Source organism: Crocuta crocuta, unplaced genomic scaffold (genome assembly GCF_008692635.1).
Source record: "Crocuta crocuta isolate KB4526 unplaced genomic scaffold, BGI_CrCroc_1.0 scaffold48, whole genome shotgun sequence".
NCBI classification, from domain to species: domain Eukaryota; kingdom Metazoa; phylum Chordata; class Mammalia; order Carnivora; family Hyaenidae; genus Crocuta; species Crocuta crocuta.
The window spans coordinates 8,533,490-8,552,339 of record NW_027533089.1 but is presented as its reverse complement, the minus strand read 5'-3'; the positions used below and the strand labels follow the sequence as shown (position 1 = coordinate 8,552,339).

General features: G+C 35.2%; 1 protein-coding gene across 1 annotated transcript in view; it reads right to left on the bottom strand.

Moving 5' to 3' along the window:
* Positions 1-18,850, bottom strand: part of ARHGAP29 (Rho GTPase activating protein 29) — a 62,382-nt gene that overhangs the window by 34,639 nt on the left and 8,893 nt on the right. The window contains exons 2-4 of the mRNA XM_077746139.1: positions 11,907-12,041; positions 614-710; positions 192-264 (exon numbers count right to left, since the gene is read on the bottom strand). Of these exons, the coding sequence (XP_077602265.1) occupies positions 192-264; positions 614-710; positions 11,907-12,041 (305 nt within the window). The remainder of the gene's footprint in view (positions 1-191; positions 265-613; positions 711-11,906; positions 12,042-18,850) is intronic.

Genomic DNA, 18,850 nt, shown 5'->3' with positions numbered 1-18,850 from the left:
GCTCCACTTAGAAAGTCTAATTAAATTTTTGCTCCAGAAACTGACCATAATTATATTTAAAATGAACTGATCTGTTTTCCTTGCTCAACTCAAAAACTATCAAAGACTAATTCTGAGCTTAAAATCAGGAAATTATTGAAATATTATGTTAAAACTATTAAAGTCTCTGCTTTCACACAAACTTGGCTTACCTTACTTTCCCGAGAAACAGGCAGTCGCAATAATGAATCATTGCCTACATCTCCCATAAGGAAGTTTGTCAGGCTATCCAAGGAAGGAGGAAAAAGAAATAGAATAGATAAGTCATTACATTGTTCCGTCATGGGCTTTACATTCAACATGTCATCTAGAATAAATTTTTTTTTTTTAAGGAAGAACCTTAGAAATAAACTCCTAGGAACTTATTCACATAGTCACCTGCAAATAGATTGCTTCTGAACAGTCTAAAGACACTGCCAAATATAGTAATAAAACAATAATGAATGTAGCTTTTCCAGTACTGTGATAGTATTTTATATTGGTTAATATTTACTTTCCAAGTATCCACTGTGTCCTGTGACATATTCTGAGATACCCAGGCCCCCAAATCCTTTAAATGACAGTCTCTACTTACATATTCCCAAAGGTAAAGGCCAAGGTTTCAATGGAAGAAAATACTTCTCTGAAGAGATCGTTTTTATTTTCTTCATTAACTTCTGTGAAGTTCACAGCTATAGGAAAAGGTTGGTTATAATAAACGAGGGAGAAAATATTTTATTTTTTAATTATTTTTTAATGCTTATGAGAGAGAAAGAGAGCACACGTAAACACATGCATGATCAGAAAAGGGGCAGAGAGAGAGAGGGAGACACAGAATCCCAAGCAGGCTCCACGGTGCCAGCCCGGAGCCCAACACAGGGCTCAAATTCACTAACTGTGAGATCATGACCTGAGCCAAAATGAAGAGTTGGCCACTTAACCAACTGAGCCACCCAGGCACCCTGAGGAAGAACATTTTGAACTAGATTTATATAAAGTCATTTAATGTCTTAAAAATTCACCATTACTTCTAGAAGTACTAGAAGATTTGGAAACTGAAAAGCTTAAAATAAAAAATGAATATGGGGGCACCTGGGTGGCTCAGTTGGTTGGGTGTCCAACTTCAGCTCAGGTCATGATCTCACAGATTATGAGTTCAAGCCCCGCATCAGCCTCTGTGCTGACAGCTCAGAGCCTGGAGCCTGCTTCCAATTCTGTGTCTCCCTCTCTCTCTCTCTGCCCTTTCCCCACTGATCCTCTGTCTCTCTCTCCTTCAAAAATAAACATAAAAGAAAAATGAATATGATGTTCAAGTTCTTCATTAAAAAAATCACACAAACGTATCATCTTGCATAAAAGTAACTGGCATTCCAAACTTCCTACTCCATGCATTACATAATTTGACACACCTAAAAAGTGATGCAATGTGAAATCAATCTGTCTTGAAGTCACAGAGTCCATGTTACATCAGACCTCTCATTAAGAGCACCCTGTGCTATTTTCTCTTTGCTTATTGCTTTATGGCATTTTAAAAAATAGCTAAGTGCACTGTGGGCTCACTTTAGTCCAATAAACTATATTTTCACTGAGAATGACCAATAATTGACATCATATATACATTTGACATAGCATAAATCCTACATACAAAGCATACAACATAAGCACCCAATGCTGTAGAAAATTTAAGTTCCTATTTATTTATAGCCTTATTATTTTTTTTACAGGCTCTTGGGCTCTGAGGTTCATGTTAATATGATATATATTTCTGTCTCTTGTTTGCCAGAGAGATAGTCCAACATTCTGTATTTTGTTAAAAGAAAATTGTGAAATGTAACTGAAGTTTCTTACTGTAACTTCTCTATGCACCTTTGTAAAAAGCCCAAATATAATTTACCAAGACAAAACCTGAAGGCAGAATTGGCAATTTTTTTTAAACTAACCCCTTCTACTCAGATTAAATTTAAGGAGCAACTGGCTTCTGTATCCACTCCTCCCTAGGATCCTAGCCAATAAAGAAAAGGTAAAGAGACCAAGTGAAGAGGAAGCCATCCTTTGCTTAAAACAAGCTGTTTTAAAGCTTGGGTGCAAGACAGAATTATATAGGAGGTTTAAAAAACCAAAAATCTGGGCTCTACCATCAAAATTTCAGATTTCAAAGGTCTGATGGAACATAGATATTTGTTTAAAAGCTCTCCCAGGTGATTCTAATGTGCAGCTGGGATTGAAAATGCTTGCTGGAAAGTAAGGACGAATGAAACCTCAAGCCTCTAAAACCTCATGAAATTACAACCAAGCTTTACATGGATAAGCCTTTGTAGATATGAGGGGCTCAGGTATATATCTTTCATTAGACTCTTCTAAGTATCCCCAATACAAACAGAAAGTTAAGAACCACAATAAATGATTTTAAAACTATTTTTGGACTTATGCTCTGGCCAAGATGGAAAATCACGTTTATACTTCTGCCTGAAACAACTAAAAGAAACTCATACAAAATACACTGAAACAAAAAGTTTCAAGACACTGGTTATCAGGCAACAAAGGACAATAATCTTGACAGACAAGAAACAAACATGGGATGCTCTTATAATAGCCTCAGCTTACTGCCTAACATCACACAAAGTAGAGTTCCCAGCAAAGGTAACTACTATGGATAAAGGTTATCTTATAATAATGAAGGAGTCAATTAATCAAGGACATAATTTTATACAGTTTATGCACCTAATAAACAACTCAAAATGCAGGAAGCAAAACCTAGTAGAACTGCAATGAAAAATAGATAAATTTACACTCACAGTCAGAGATTTCAACAGCCCTCTCTCAATAACTGACAGAACACAAAGATGGAAAACCAGCAAGGATATGGAAGTCTTCAACAATATTATCAGCCACCTCTCCTAGACAGACATTTATAGAACACTCCATCCAGTAAGAGCAGAACACGTGTCTTTTCAAGTACACACTGAATATTTGCCAAGATAGACTATATTATGCTTCATAAAGCCAGTCAAAATGGGTTTAAAAAGATTTAAATCAGGCAAAATATGTCTGTGACCAGATGGAATTAAATTAGAAATAATGGAAAGATCTCTGGAAAATCCCCAGATATCATCAGGAAACTAAATAACACACTTCTAACTAACCCATGGGTCAAAGAAGAAAAAGGGAAATTAGAAAATGCTTTGAACACAAGGAAAATGAAAACACAGCATACCAAAATTGTTTGCGGGGGGGGGGGTGCCTGGGTGGCTCAGCTGGTTAAGTGCGCGACTCTTGATTTTGGCTCAGATCATGATCGGATGGTTCATGGGAGGGAGCCCAGCACTGGGCTCTGTGCTGATAGTGTGGAACCTGCTTGGGATTCTCTCTCTCTCTCTCTCTCTCTCTCTCTCTGCCCCTTCCCCATGCTCTCTCTTTCTCAAAATAAATAAATAAATAAAAATTTGATGAAAGGGGCCACAGGCATGCAAAGAAAGGAGAGTTTACAAAGGAGCACATATTATCTGGATTATGACAGTTTCACAAGGGTATGCATGTCAAAAATGATCAAATTGTATGCTTTAAATATGTGTACTTTTTTGCATATCAATTATATCCTGCTTTAAATATCTCACTGGAAAGTACACTCTAAATAGTAATTTAAATGTATATTTAAATCAACTTATAACCAGTAAAAATGTAAAAGCTTACTTATATTTCCTAACCTTAACCTGTTAGACTTTAAAAAAAAATACCTTTTAACACTATGCCAGATTTGGTAATTATTATTTCTTTCCTACAATTTTTTCATAGCACTAAGCATGACTGGGAGATTTAATAAGTAGTAATTATGAATAGTGAAAAGACTCTTATTTGAACATCTTCCTTCTTTATCTTCATCCTTACTTGAATGAGGCTACAGCCATCCAATGAAAATTCCTATTATTGCCCTTCCCTCCAATTCAAAACAGCTCTATATTTCTAATATCCTTTCTCTTTTTTGCTTCTACTCAGTGTTTCAAAGAAAAGTCTTTGGCTCCTTTCCAGTAATAAATCTTCCCACTTTCTCCTGCATTCTCCAAAACCCCATGCCACCTTCCTCCATAGTTTTATTATCTCCCACTCAACTCAACATTTCTTCTTATGATACTAACATACTCAAATTTTTCCTTTGTGAAAAAACTTTAATTTTACCATATTTTCTCTTAAAGCTACCATCCAATTTAACTGTTTTTATTGTTGTTGTTTTTTCACTGCCAAACCTCTATAAATAGGTCAGGACTAAATTCACCAGGATTTGGTTTTTCATCCAGTTTAAAGGTTATCAGAGGTTGAAAAACTTTGTCTATAAAGGGCTTGATAGCAAATATCTTAGACTTTTCAGCCCATATAGTAGGTTGTAACTATTCAACTCAGCCTAATGGAACCATACATAAATGAAGGGGACATGGTGATACATAAATGAGTAAGAATGGCTGTGCTCTGATAAGACTTTATTTACAAAAACAGGCAGGCCAGATTTGGCCCACCAGAAGTAGTTTCCTGAGCCTGGTTAAGAGGATGGGCCCCCGAAGCCAGTCTGACAAGGTTAAATCTAACTCTGTCTTCTATTAGGTTAAATAATATAACTGCCCTGTGCCTCAGTTTCCTCATTTATAAAATATGAACAATAATATGTATTTTGAGAACTGATATAAAAACTGAATGAACTTATAACAGTGCCCGTTACACAGAAAATGCTCAATAAATGTTAGTTATTATTTTCACTCAAAACTACAGAACAACATTGGCAACAAAAACCTATTGGTCAAACATGGAGCCTTCTTTTCTTCCAAATTTTCATCCTACCCGACCACTGTGCAACTCTCAACAACTCTACCACTTAATTTGTGTGGAATCTCGGACAAATCTTTTTATGTCTCAGCTTCCTTATCTGCAAAATAGGAGTTGACAGAACAATAGTACTGACCTGAAAAATTTGCTGTGCGGGTTAATGGGATAATCCAAGCAAAATTTAACAGTGTCTAGCATACAGGAAGTACATCCTCAATAATGTCTGCTATGATTACCACAAATATTAACCACTTGCTTCCATCTTGAAGTCTTCTGCACTCTTAGAAGCAATTTGTTATATACAGTAACTAGAAGGAGGTAGTCTTCAGATGTTAGTTCAAATATAACCTTTGCCACTTCCTGTGTTATTCTGGAAATATCATCTCACTGAAATTTCTTCATCTGTAAAATGGCGTGATATTCAAAGAAACAACTAAGAAAACAAATGAAAGCACCTAGAGTACAGTGCTTGATGGTGAACATGGTGCACTCATGTTCTATATCTATTGACAATTTTACTTAATATAATCATTCCCACTCAGCCTGAGGTTCTCACCTTGGCTTTCTTCTCTATACATTAATGTCCACAGAACCGCATCCTCTTTCATACCTTTGAGGTAAATGGTTCCTTAAACTACCTGTCTAGTTTTAACCTCCAAGCTCCAGATCCACATTTCCAATGGTCTGTTTGGTATATTCCTTCCACTTTCCAGGCTTTACCCACCAGCATTATAATCTCAACACGTCCTAACTAAACTCTCTTCTAGTCTGCCCTTTGAGTCAACTCTTTTCCATACATTCCTTAGCTCATTACCTTTACTTTCAAAATGCCTCCAAAATATTTTCTTCTTCCTTTCCATTCCCACGGCCACTTAGTTCAAAAGGCCACATTTTACCTCTAGTTGGACTATTTAACAACCTGCTAATTGGTGTCTGTCTCCACTCTCTTCTCCCTACTAGACATTCTTCAAACTTCCGTCAAAATTTTGCTCAAGGTTTAAACAATTGTCTCCCTTGGGTCCTCTATTAAGTCACTAAGCATTAAGACACATTTAGTACTCTTTAAGAAATCACATGAACAGCTTTCATACATATCATCTATCAGTGACTTCCAAACTTTACTGACCACAACCTTGAGTAAGAAATCCATATATATTATATCATGACCAGGTATACTATACACATGTAATAGTTGTTAAGTTACATTAACACCTATAAAGTTTCTGAAACATCCTATGTCTTTTTTTTTTTTTTAAGTTTATTTATTTTGATAGAGACAGAGAGTGAGCAGGCGAGGGGCAAAAACAAAGGGAGAGAAAGAATTCCAAGCAGGCTCTGCACTGTCAGCACAGAGCCTGACACAGGGGTTGATCTCACGAACTGTGAGATCATGACCTGAGCTGAAATCAAGAGTAGGAGGCTTAACTGAGTCACCCAGGTACCCCACATCCTTACATATTCTCTTTCATATTTTAAAAATCCTGGTCACAATTCACTAAGTTGATGTCATAAATCAGGGCCCTCCATTGAAAACCACTGAATTAAAAGATATAATGAAAGCAAATACTCACCATATGCATGGGGGAAAAATGTTTAGGTGAAAAACCAAACAAACCAAAAGCAGTAAGACTTACAAAATGAAAACCCTAAGTTGCTTCTGAGAACCATAAAAGACAACTTGAAAAAATGCATTCTGTATTCTCAGAAATGCTAAGTATGTAACCTCTCCTTAGTTCGTAACTTTAAAGTTTATAAATTTATAAACTTTACTCATCTGTTCAAAAATACCAATAGATATCTTTCAAAACTCCTGATGGAAAAATAAAATCCTGAACGAAAAAAGTAATAGAAGAGGAGTTACCCCTACCATATACTAAAACATACTTTACAACTAGAATAAGGATAGTGTGGTATTAGCACATGAGTAAACAAATCAGTGGGAAATAATAAGGTCCAAATACAGAAATAAGTGTATGTGACAGTTTAGTGTATTTATGATAAAAATGGCATCTCAAATCAGTGGGGAAAAGATGAATCATTTGATAAATAAGCAAGACATGTAAACACTCTAGAATGTATCAAGGACTTAAATTTAATAAATGACATCATGACAACATCCAATGAGAAAACACTGAAGAATACTACTATAATTACAGAGTAGGGAAGCCTGTCCTATTACTTAAAACCCAAGAACCACACAAAAGATTGATAAATTTATGGATTTTTTAATGTTTATTTATTTTTAAGACAGAGAGAGCTGGGGAGGGGCAGAGAGAGAGGGAGACAGAGGATCTGAAGCAGGCTCCACACTGACAGCAGAGAGCCCGATGTAGGGCTTGAACTCATGATCTGTGAGATCATGATCTGAGCTGAAATTGGAACACTTAACTGACTGAGTCACCCAGACTCCTAAGATTGATAAATTTAAATGCAAAAATAAAATAAAGCACCATCAGCAAATCAAAAGATAAAGAAAGTCTGCAACTTATATCAAAGATTAAGGATAAATTTCACTTACACAGTTTCTACAAATCAAACTAGAAAAAAAGACCAATCATCAAAAAAAAAATAAAGGGTCAGTTCACATAAAAGGATATATAAATGTCTCTAAAGCATTTGAAAAGATAACTGAACTCAAAATGAGTAGTTTAGAACTCTAGATTACTATTAGACTGGATAACAAAGCTTGGTAACCACCTGTGTGGTGGTAAATCAGCCTTGATGCCCTACTATCAGGAGAGCAGAACCACTGCAAAGGGTGTTTAGCAATATCAAAAATACAAATACAAATGAATATGGCTATTCATCAAAGCATTACATGTAATAGAAAAAAACTGGAAGTAATCCAAACATCTATTAATGAACTGGTTAAATAAATTATAGCACATGAATATAATAGATTATCATGCAGCTTTGGAAAAAAAAAGAACAAATCACAACAAAAGAGTTAGAAAACCCTTTATGTACAGAACATAACTCAGAACAATGAGCAAGGAGCAAAATGCTACCGTTTGTATAAAAAGGAGGGTAAAGAAGAGAACATATTGTATTGTTTACGTATGCATAATATGTCTCTGGAAAGATATACAAAAAATCAATAATACTTGTTGCTTATCTAGGTATAAGAAAGGGTAGCTAAGTGTCTGAGATAAAAAAGATACTTCTATCAACAAGAGCCAAAGTATGGAAAGAGCCCAAATGTCCATCAATGCATGAATGGATAAAGAAGATGTAGTGTGTGTGTGTGTGTGTGTGTGTGTGTGTGTGTGTGTCTGTGTGTGTACATATATATATATATATATATATAATGAATTATTACTCAGCAATCAAAAAGAATGAAATCTTGCCATGTGCAACTATGTGGGTGGAACTGGACGGTATTATGCTAAGCAAAGTTAGTCCATTAGAAAAAGACAAATTCTTATGATTTCACTCATATGAGGACTTTAAGACACAGAACAGATGAACATAAGGGAAANGGAGGGGGGGATGGGCTAAATGGGTAAGGGCATTAAGGAATCTACTCCTGAAATCACTGTTGCACTATTGCTAACTAACTTGGGTGTAAATTAAAAAAATAATAAATTGAGGGGCGCCTGGGTGGCTCAATCAGTTGGGCGTCTGACTTTGGCTCAGGTCATGATCTCATGGTTCATGGGTTCGAGCCCCACGTCGGGCTCTGTGCTGACATCTCAGAGCCTGGAGCCCGTTTCAGATTCTGTATCTCCCTTTCTCTCTGACCCTTCCCTGCTCACGCTGTCTCCCTCTCTCAGAAATAAATAAAACATTAAAAAAATTTTTTAATAAAAAACAAATTGAGGGGCGCCTGGGTGGCTTAGTCGGTTAAGCGTCCGACTTTCGCTTAGGTCATGATCTCGCGGTTCGTGGGTTCGAGCCCCGCGTCGGGCTCTGTGCTGACTGCCAGCTCAGAGCCTGGAGCCTGTTTCAGAGTCTGTGTCTCCCTCTCTCTCTGACCCTCCCCTGCTCACGCTGTCTCTCTCTCTCCTAGAAATAAATAAAAATAAAAAAAAAAATTGAAAAAATAAATAAATACTTGCTGAATTAAAAAAAAGACACTTGACTGTGAATACTTTTATGCTATTTGCATTATGAACCATTTAAATGTACTGCCTGACTCTTAAAAAATTAAGTTTTGAAAACAGAAGACATGAGGCTTCTATAATTTTAGATATGAAATTAAAGTTTTTCTTTTTTGTCAATTTTTACATCTAGGGCAAAATACAGATCATGAAAAACCTAAATAAATGGTCCTATTAATTTATATTACAAGTAAGACTGACCAAAATAATTGTCAATAGTGAAAACACAAGTACTTAAGTACATAATAAATTACTGAGTGCTGAAGATGTCTTTTATCTACTTCAAAAATAAGCTGTATCTCTCTTACCATATTGCAAATATTTTTTCAGACTGAACTTCCTGCTTGGAAACAGGAGGAGACACAGGAAATACAAATCACTACTAGAATGAATGGGGAAAACCTTATCTTTTAAAGTTTTTAATTTAACTTAAGGTTTTAAAATGCTCTGTTAAAGCTATTAAAAGGTAAATTCCAAAGTTAAAATAAAAAGTAAAAGGAGTCAAAGATTCCAATTTTATTCCAATCCATTTAGTATGCAGAGGAAGCGGACAGACAATGCACTAACACCTTTGTAGCACAAAAAAGATTATACCTCTCTGATTCTAAAGTTATTCTGTATATGTTATCTTTTAATGTTTTGGTATATTTGCCAAAGCATCAACAGTTAAGACATCCAGAGCAAATCATGTCATCTTTGTCTTTTAAATGTAATCAAGAGTTTAAAACAAAATGATCTCCACATTCCTAACAGCTTTCTGATCCTAATGTATGATAGCTTTTTTTCTTTACATTTTCCCCTTTTATAGAAACAAAAAGATGCACTTTGATAGGGTTTTTTTGAAAATATTAAAATAGACAGCAAATGCAAAGCATCTAGATTGCTAGAGAACAGAAATTCAAAAACAGTTTCTACCTCCCTCTTGCCTTTAAATTAAAATTAAATTATCATTAAAAGAAAAAATTAAAGAAGTTTAAGTTAGACCTCAACTTTCCAGGTCACTGAATATTTTTCATTTGAGGTATCAGTGATATTCTTACATGGCCTCAACAATAAGGGTGAGCCAGAAAGGTTTTATTTAAAAACATAAATTTATACCAAGGAAACTACAATTTTAAAAATTGTCTGGTCTCATGGAGCCTTACTGAAACTGAGTTAAGTTTGGGCACAACAAAGTAATCTTTTAAATTTCACCCAACACAAAAGTAAAATCCTAACAGATATCCCAAGGGTAAAGACAGTCAGAGTGGGAGATAATATTCAAAAGATTGCTTTACCTCAAAGGAAAAAAGATCTCCAAGGCAGCTGAGAGGCCACTGTCTTCAAGTCTGTTTCTGGAATGTGGACACCAACTACACACAGGCACACTCCTTCCCCAGGACATCCTGACTGCACACAATAGCTACTGACAACAATTGAATGAACTGTGGTTGCTATTTCCAAGCATGGAAATTTTACTATCTATAGACGCAAATTTCCCTATCTAAGTTAAGTTAAATGACACTTATAAACAATCTATTTAAAAACAAATTTGGTTACTAAGCACATTTTCAAAAGTCACAACAGAAACTATACATGTTTCTCATTTAAAGCAATCTACATGTTTTTCAATGCTTGAAATACAGAAGGAAAAACACCCACACAAACACAATAAATCTTTGTCAAAAAGCAGAGGAAGTGTTTCTCAGGTATATGGACCATATTTTATTGAGAAGCTTTTTATTTCGTCCTCATGCCTCATCCCTTGACAGTTGCCCTTTGCTTTCTCTGGATAGCAGTGTGTTCACCAATTGTACCATGTTCTTCACATCCAGCTTTCTTGTGCAAGTGCCCCAAATCACAGTCCCCAACCTCCGCCTACCCCAACCCAGAAATGCCCGCTTGACCTCTGAGACTCAAAACAAGTAATTCCCCTTCCTCAAAGAATCCTTTCCTTTCCTTACTCTACCCACAGTGAACCTCTTTCTAGAATTAACATTACTTGAATTCATATTACTTATAAATGACATTTAACACTGACTACCACTTTAAAATTTCATGACATCTTTCTCCAGACCATCTCCTTACTTTGTAGGTGTTCATCAGGTTCTTCTATCCTTTCTCTGTCCCTGGGATCTCCTACTCAGCCTATATACTCTGCACAGTCTGAGTTGGTTACTCTTCCATTACCACCTACACACCACACCTTTCAAGTCCGCACCTTCAACCCACATCAAATCAACCCGCATTTCATCGAATCAACATCTCTCGCCTCTTCTATAACAACCACATTCCGACTCCACCACACTCAAGCTTCTGCCTTAGATCAGACTGCCAATCCACATCCAGTTCCTTATTTCTACTAATCTAACTGAACTCCCTGTCTCATTCTTCTCAAGTACCCCCTTCACCCTCAATCCTTCTTATATACCGTAGTTCAGCAAAATACATTCTAACACTTTCAGTGGCAAGACATTTCATTAGAAGATAAATCCCAATTCTTGATTCATTAACATATGTAATACACATATGTGGGTGGGTGTGTATCCATACAAATGATTAGTTTCATTTTTTTAGATTTTAAAAAAAGAAAAAGTATTTTTCTCTATTCAGCTCCTTCCTTTAAGTGGAGTTACTACAAATGACCATTTGCCAGCACCGATTGTCCTCACAAAACAAAGACTTTTTGTACACTAATGACCTACTTCAAAGAGCATGTACTCTTTCAAAAAACTCAAAAATTTTAAATATCATTTCATTTATTTCAGGTAGTATTTTTAGACTGCTTCCTGCCAAGTAAGTTTTAAGTTTTGAAAGGAAGAGAGTTTTAGGTGTGACTCCGTGGGAATATCCACACGTCGAAGTACACACAACTACTACTGATATATATCACACCAATACCATATGGGGAGATGGCACTCTAGTCATTATGGACCAAAATGTATCACTTGGATGCTTTTTGCCCCCACCAACCCATTTTTAATATAGCTTTCTTACCTTTTACTTTTGCAGTAAGTATTTCTGCAGCATTCTGAAGATCAACAGAATTGAGGTTCTGATGCTTATTCATTACAGACTTTAAAACACGGAGAAGTTCGTCCAGACGTATATGAATGACTTCTTTAAAACAATCTTTAAAGAAAAAAAAAATCCATTTCCCACCAAGTTTCAGGGATGCAAACTATGACAGATTCTGAAGCACACTTTAAGTAGAAGCAGTGGCCCCACAATTTTTGCCTACTATATGTTCACTTGTGTTTGCACCATTGCAATCAGTATATGCAGTTTATACAGCCTTCAAAAAATTCATAATCAGTAAAGATTTCAGTTATAGTATAGTACCACCTTTTTTCAGTTTTCCTAGTCTAAATATGTCTCCAGATTTCTTTTGAGGCAACTTTATAAGGTCAGTTTTTCCTGTTTTATAGTTTCGACTATGACATGCTTTTTAATATATATGGTAACAGAATTGAAGCTCTACAATGTCTAATATATTAACTAATACTAAAGAGCACTTACATGTCAAGTTTCCACATTAAAATTGTTTCTTTGCATTAGGTAATTATTAGATTAAAACTCATATAAGAATTACCATTTAAACTGGCCATTTTAAAAACTTGTTATATAATTTACATATAATAAAATACACAGATCTTTATATGGTTCAATGAATTTGTGTACTTTCAGAAAAATTGAGTTAGTTGTCAATGATGAAAAATTGAGACATCATTCTCTTGAAAACTCAAAATCTTGGTTATAGTGGGCTTACATCCTCCTTGGCCATAAACAGCTGTAACAAAGCAGTACTGCTCCCTTAGGTACACCCTCCTTCCTAGTCCCTACCTGTCCATTAGGTACGCCCTCCTTCCCAGCCCCTACCTGTCTACCCCCAGCCCGCTCTACTCATTTAAACCAACTCTGGGCAGATGGAGGCAGGCAGGATTTTATAACCCCCTGGAAATAAAGTGGCCATATGATTTATCATTCAAATCAAAACACTAACCAAGTGAACAGGGGAGTGCTACCCATAATCATGCCAGCACAACAGGCATATTCCTGGATTGCCATCCTAGGCAAATAAGAAGGTATAATCACCCTGAACTTTAAAATCCCTCAAGTAATCCCTAAACGTCTAAAAACACAACTACCTTAAATGCAATATTCTGATGTAATTTCCCTTTCTGTAACCTTACATATAGCCCTAGTGTTTAATAATCGTTAACATTTATTAAGGGGTTCCTAGGTGCTAGGCACTGTTAAAAGCACTTTAAAAGGTATTATCTCATTTAACTTTCATATCAATCTAATTAGGTAGATAATTTTAAAATACCTATTGCACAGTTGAGAATACTGAGGCACACTTAAGTTCACCAACCCCCTATAAATAGTGGCCATATGATTTATCATTCAAACCAAAACACTCTAAGCAAGTAAAAAGGGGAATGCTACCCATAATCATGCCAGCACAACAGGCATACACCTGTGGGGCCAGAAACTGCGGGGCCAGATTTTAAACCCAGGGAGTATAATTATAGAAACCATGCTCTTAATGTTAAACTGGCTCCCTAGTGAAATAGCTTAAAAAACAAACAAAAAAAAACTTTTAAAAATAAAATGTCATCCTGTAATTATACAAATTCTTCAGATATGTTAAAAAGATAACCATTAGAAAGAAAAACTGTCTTTTAGAATTAAAAAAAACTCTACCATCATCCATCAAATATTCCATGTATGATAAGAGGTGTAGGCAAGGTGGGGAGGTGGAAGAGGCAAACAATAGTTCAGGGAGTGATGGAAGCAAAGAGAACAGAATATCTTCAGGAGAAAACATGACTCATTCACCCAGTAAATTTTAATGACAGAAATAAAGGTGCTGGCCAAAGTAGCCTTAGAAATGAGTGAGCCTATTAATACTAAAAGCAAATGAAATGCACAGAAGTATTATACTCTGGTTGACAAAGTATTTCCAATGACGCTTCAGGTTAATGATTCTGATGTTGCTATACACATATACTAGAATTGAACAACTGGGTAAATGGATGGTGGATGGTGGGAACCAGGTATCTCGCTGTTGGAATAGAAATTCACAAACAAACAGGAGAAGGACGCTATAATGATCCATATTGTGGTAGATTACAGTTGGATACTTCAGTAAGAATTCATGTTTGGGGGCACCTGGCTGGCTCATTCAGTGGGGCATGCAGCTCTTGATCTTGGGTTTGTGAGTTTGAGCCCCATGTTGGGTATAGAGATTACTTGAAAATAAAATCTTAAAAAAAAGAATTCATGTTTAGCTTAATAGAGACACAGGTAGCTATATCTAATATAGAAATATTTATCAATATGTATATTAACACAGGTTAGCATACACACATATATTTCTTTGCTCTGTCCGCTCAAAGGGCCTAAAAGAAATGAAACCTACCACCCTTAACTTGGTTTCTAATACTGATCTCTAATAAAAGAAATCGGGGATGCTTAGAGAAATGGATGATTCTAGGACTGGGGCAGGAAACATATAAGATGAGTTAGAAGCAGAACCAGAAAGTAAGAGCTTAGAAAAAAACTAACCCTCACACTGAATAGGGTATACCAAGAGTATACAGGAGCCAACTGAGAGCTCCTAATGGCCAAAGCTAGAAAAATGTGAGCAACAAATAAAGTAGTACTGGATTATAACACAAAATATAAAATAAATATAAAGGAGTATATACTGACACAAATAAATGGAAGTGGAAGAAAAGAGAGAAACTTCTTGTACAGAAGAATGCCAAATAATTTATATAGATATTTTGTCCTCAAGGATGTGGAGTATGCACATAGTGACTTCCTTTCAAAGAATACAGTAGAGTAAGGTGGACAAAATGAGTAACTTTAAAGTAGAGAAACTTTACTATTAAGACAGGTGATCAAGGTTGACATTAACAATGATATATCATGTTTACAGTAATTATTCTTGATATGATCCATGATGGAAACAGTACTTCACATATGTTATCTTTTTCCTCAATATCCCAATCTAATCATGAGAAAAACATCAAATTGTAATCAAGGTGCATCCTACAAAATAACTAGTACTCCTTAAAACTGTCAAGGTCATCAGGGCACCTGGGTAGCTCAGTCAGTTAAGCATACGACTTCAGCTCAGGTCATGATCTCATGGTTTGTGGGTTTGAGCCCCGTGTCTGTCCCTGTGTTGACCGCTTGGAGCCTGGCACCTCCTTCAGATCCCGTGTCTCCCTCTCTCTCTCTGCCTCTCCCCGGCTCACACTCTGTCTCTCTCTCTCAAAAATAAAATAAACATTAAAAAATAAATAAAAAATAAAATAAAATAACTGTCAAGGGCATCCAAAATGAGGAAAGTGTGAGAAACTATAACAATCATTGAAGGCTTAAGGAGACATGAGAATTAAATGTAGTATAATAGGATCCTAGAAGAGAAAAATGACATTAGGGAAAATTTATGGAAGTATGAATAAACTATGGGCTTTAATCAATAAGAATGTATCACTAGTATCAAATATTGGTTCATTAACAGATGCACTATACTAATGTAAAATATTAATAAGGAAAGCTCAGTATAAGAATATGAGGGAATACTCAATACTAACTTCTCAATTTTTCTGTAAATCAAGAACTTTTCTAAAAATAAGGTCTATTTAAGCCAAAGTATGGAAAGAGCCCAAATGTCCATCTATGGATGAATAGATAAAGATGTGGTATACGCATACAATGGAGTATTACTCGGCAATCAAAAAGAATGAAATCTTGCCATTTGCAACACGTGGATGGAACTAGAGGGTATTATACTAAACGAAGTAACTCAATCAGGGGAAGACTAATATCATATCACTTCACTCATATGAGGAATTTAAAATACAAAAGAGATGAACATAAGGGAAGAGAAGCAAAAAGAACATAACAACAGGGAGGAGGACAAAACATAAGAGACTTAAATACAGAAAACAGATGGTTGCTGAAGGGGCATGTTGGAGGGAGGATGGGTTACATAGGTAAGGGGCATTAAGGAAGACACTTGAGATGAGCATTGGGTGTTATATATAGGGGCTGAATCACTGGAATCTACTCCTGAACACATTATTGCACTATATGCTAACTAACTTGGATGTAAATTAAAGATAATGAATTAAAAATAAATAAATACCATACATACAATAAAAAATAAGGTCTATTTAAAAAAAGAAATACAAACGGGCAATATTAGGAATTTTACATACTGTTGGAATTTTCCCCATGTTACTTTTATAGTTAAAAGTTTTAATTCCTAGGGAAAATGTGGTATGCAGTTTAAAGAATTATTTTAAATGATCGCTGTATGGTCTATTTTATAATTGTGGATGTTAGCTCATTCAGTAGGTTTAGTTGAAACAGTACAGCTTAGTGGTTGGCTAAAATATTATCTCTAGAACCAGACTGCCTGAATTTGAACCTCAGTTCCATGGTTCATAAACCTTGGGTGCATTACTTAACCCCTCTGAGCCTCAGTTTCCTTGCCCATAAAAGGAAGATATTGGTAGCTACTTTATAGGATTGGATTAAATGAATTAAAACACATAATGCATTTGGAACAGTAGCCAGAACATAGTAAGCCCTCCATAAATGTTTACAGCTATTTTTATTAGTGTATGCAATAGTGGAAATAGGCTAATAACATAGATTAGGTCTGAAATGGAACCTCATAACTTCGAAATAAAACAAAGTTGTGGAAAATAATATAATCTGAATAGCTTTTTTTTTTAATTTTTTTTTAATGTTTTATTTATTTCTAGGAGAGAGAGAAAGACAGCATGAGCAGGGGAGGGTCAGAGAGAGGGGAGTCACAGACTCTGAAACAGGCTCCAGGCTCTGAGCTGGCAGTCGGCACAGAGCCCGACACAGGGCTCGAACCCATGAACCGCGAGATCATGACCTAAGTGAAAGTCGGACGCTTAACCAACTAAGCCACCCAGGCGCCCCTAACCTGAATAGCTTTTAAAAATAATGTATAAAAAACAAAGCTAGTTGATGGTAAGACTACTGCTTACTTATCAAAATCAAGGTTGAATAATGACCTAATATCATAAAACCTGTTAGTCCTAAAAAAGAGAAAGGAAAGCCAGTTATTTCTATCCTGTACTCTTGATACTTCACAATAAAATCTACAGATATTAATACATTTGGGGAATACTGTAAGAATACTTAGCCTTATTTTAAGGTCTCAGGTCAAAAGAGCTGGATTTTGTAGTGTCAACAACCATCAGTATTCAAAATTTGTGTTGGGTAGTAAGCAAAAACTACAAAATACTAATGGCGTAAGTTCCTAAATAATAGGTACCAAGGTACCTGGTAATAAATTCTGGTCTTTTCAGAGCCAAGGAAATTGAATATGTGGGATTAAATCTATTTCAAAATTATTATATGCTTTTCAATTTCTTAGTTTTAATTTCTAATACAGTAAATAGTAACAGATACAGCCCACATAAACAAAAATCTTCAGGATCCTCAATAATTAACAGTGTAAGAGGTCTTAAGAATCCCTACTATGGTTTTTCTTAAAAATCACTGTGAAACATTCCAATAGCTGTTAACATAAATGTTTTATCAACTTGAAATTCTTTTCATCCCATAAGGAAGTCTTTATAAACAGATACTGAAGTTGTTTCAAATCAAACTACTAAAAAACAGCAATTGAGTTATTTAGTAATAAATTTTAGAAGTATCTCAAATTACCCTATAAATAATTTCAATTTCTTGTAATTGAACACATTTCTGAAGCCTATAAATCAACAGAAATGAACATGACAGCTACTTTTTAGAAATGTTAATTATAAGAATTCATAAACTTTCCTAAGTAGATGAGTTAACTACTAGAACATCAGTATGTCCTGATAATACTTCAAATGGGACTTAATAATTTAGCAAGCCTTAACTGTGTATTATAAGTGGTAAAAAAAATCCATTTTTACCAAATGTTCTTTTCCTTTATAATAGACTAAAACTATCTCTATTTTTATGAAGCAAAAAGCCTCTTAAACTGAAAATGTAACTTTTTAAAAAGGGTTTAAGGAATTTAAGCAGATTTTTCACCAAAAGTAAATACTCTTCTCACTCCACACCCTCTTCTTCCCCCAAAACAGTGGCAGTAATGAGCACAGAAAATGAAGTTAGTAACTGTTCTTCCCTAATACAAAGAAAGGTGTAAGTGGCTGATTGGTATGACAGAAAATAACAGATTTAGGGGGGCCTGGCTGACTCAGTCAGTAAAGCATGCAACTCTTGATCTCAGGATTTTCCATGTTGGGTGTGGTGCCTACTCCAAAAAAAAAAAAGAATGGATTTAGATCAAGTAACCTGGGTTCCAAAGCTTGATCTTCCACTACCCTGAAATAACCACATGCAACTTTTAGTTTCTCTGATCCCTGATTCATCATCCATAGAACAGAATTAATAAGAACACCTGTTCTAGCTACTTTCTGTTGTTGTGAATATCAAATAAATGAACAAAAACAAAACTGCTTTACTGACTTAATATACATAAATAGCTATTATTTCTATTTCACCTGTAGGCCAAACTAAATACCTTTTGACAATAGATTCGTCTCACACAGAATTACATTCAACAACAAATACACTTATAGCAAGGTCCTACAATATTTTGGCTAATGGAAAAGAGACATTAAAATTTAAGTTTCAGTTTCATTTTATACATAAAGTCTAAATTAGTGAATTAAAGTGAACTGGAAATAAAGTTATTATTAAGGATATATTTTATAAAAATATTTCTATTTTTGTATTGAATTTAGTCATATAACGGAATACAAGATCATTTTTAAGTTTCATAGTGCCCACATTGTAAATGCAATGAAATTTATACTACAAAGACATTCAATATTCAATTATTATGACATTTGGCCAAAACCTTAATACTAGTTATCTAGAAG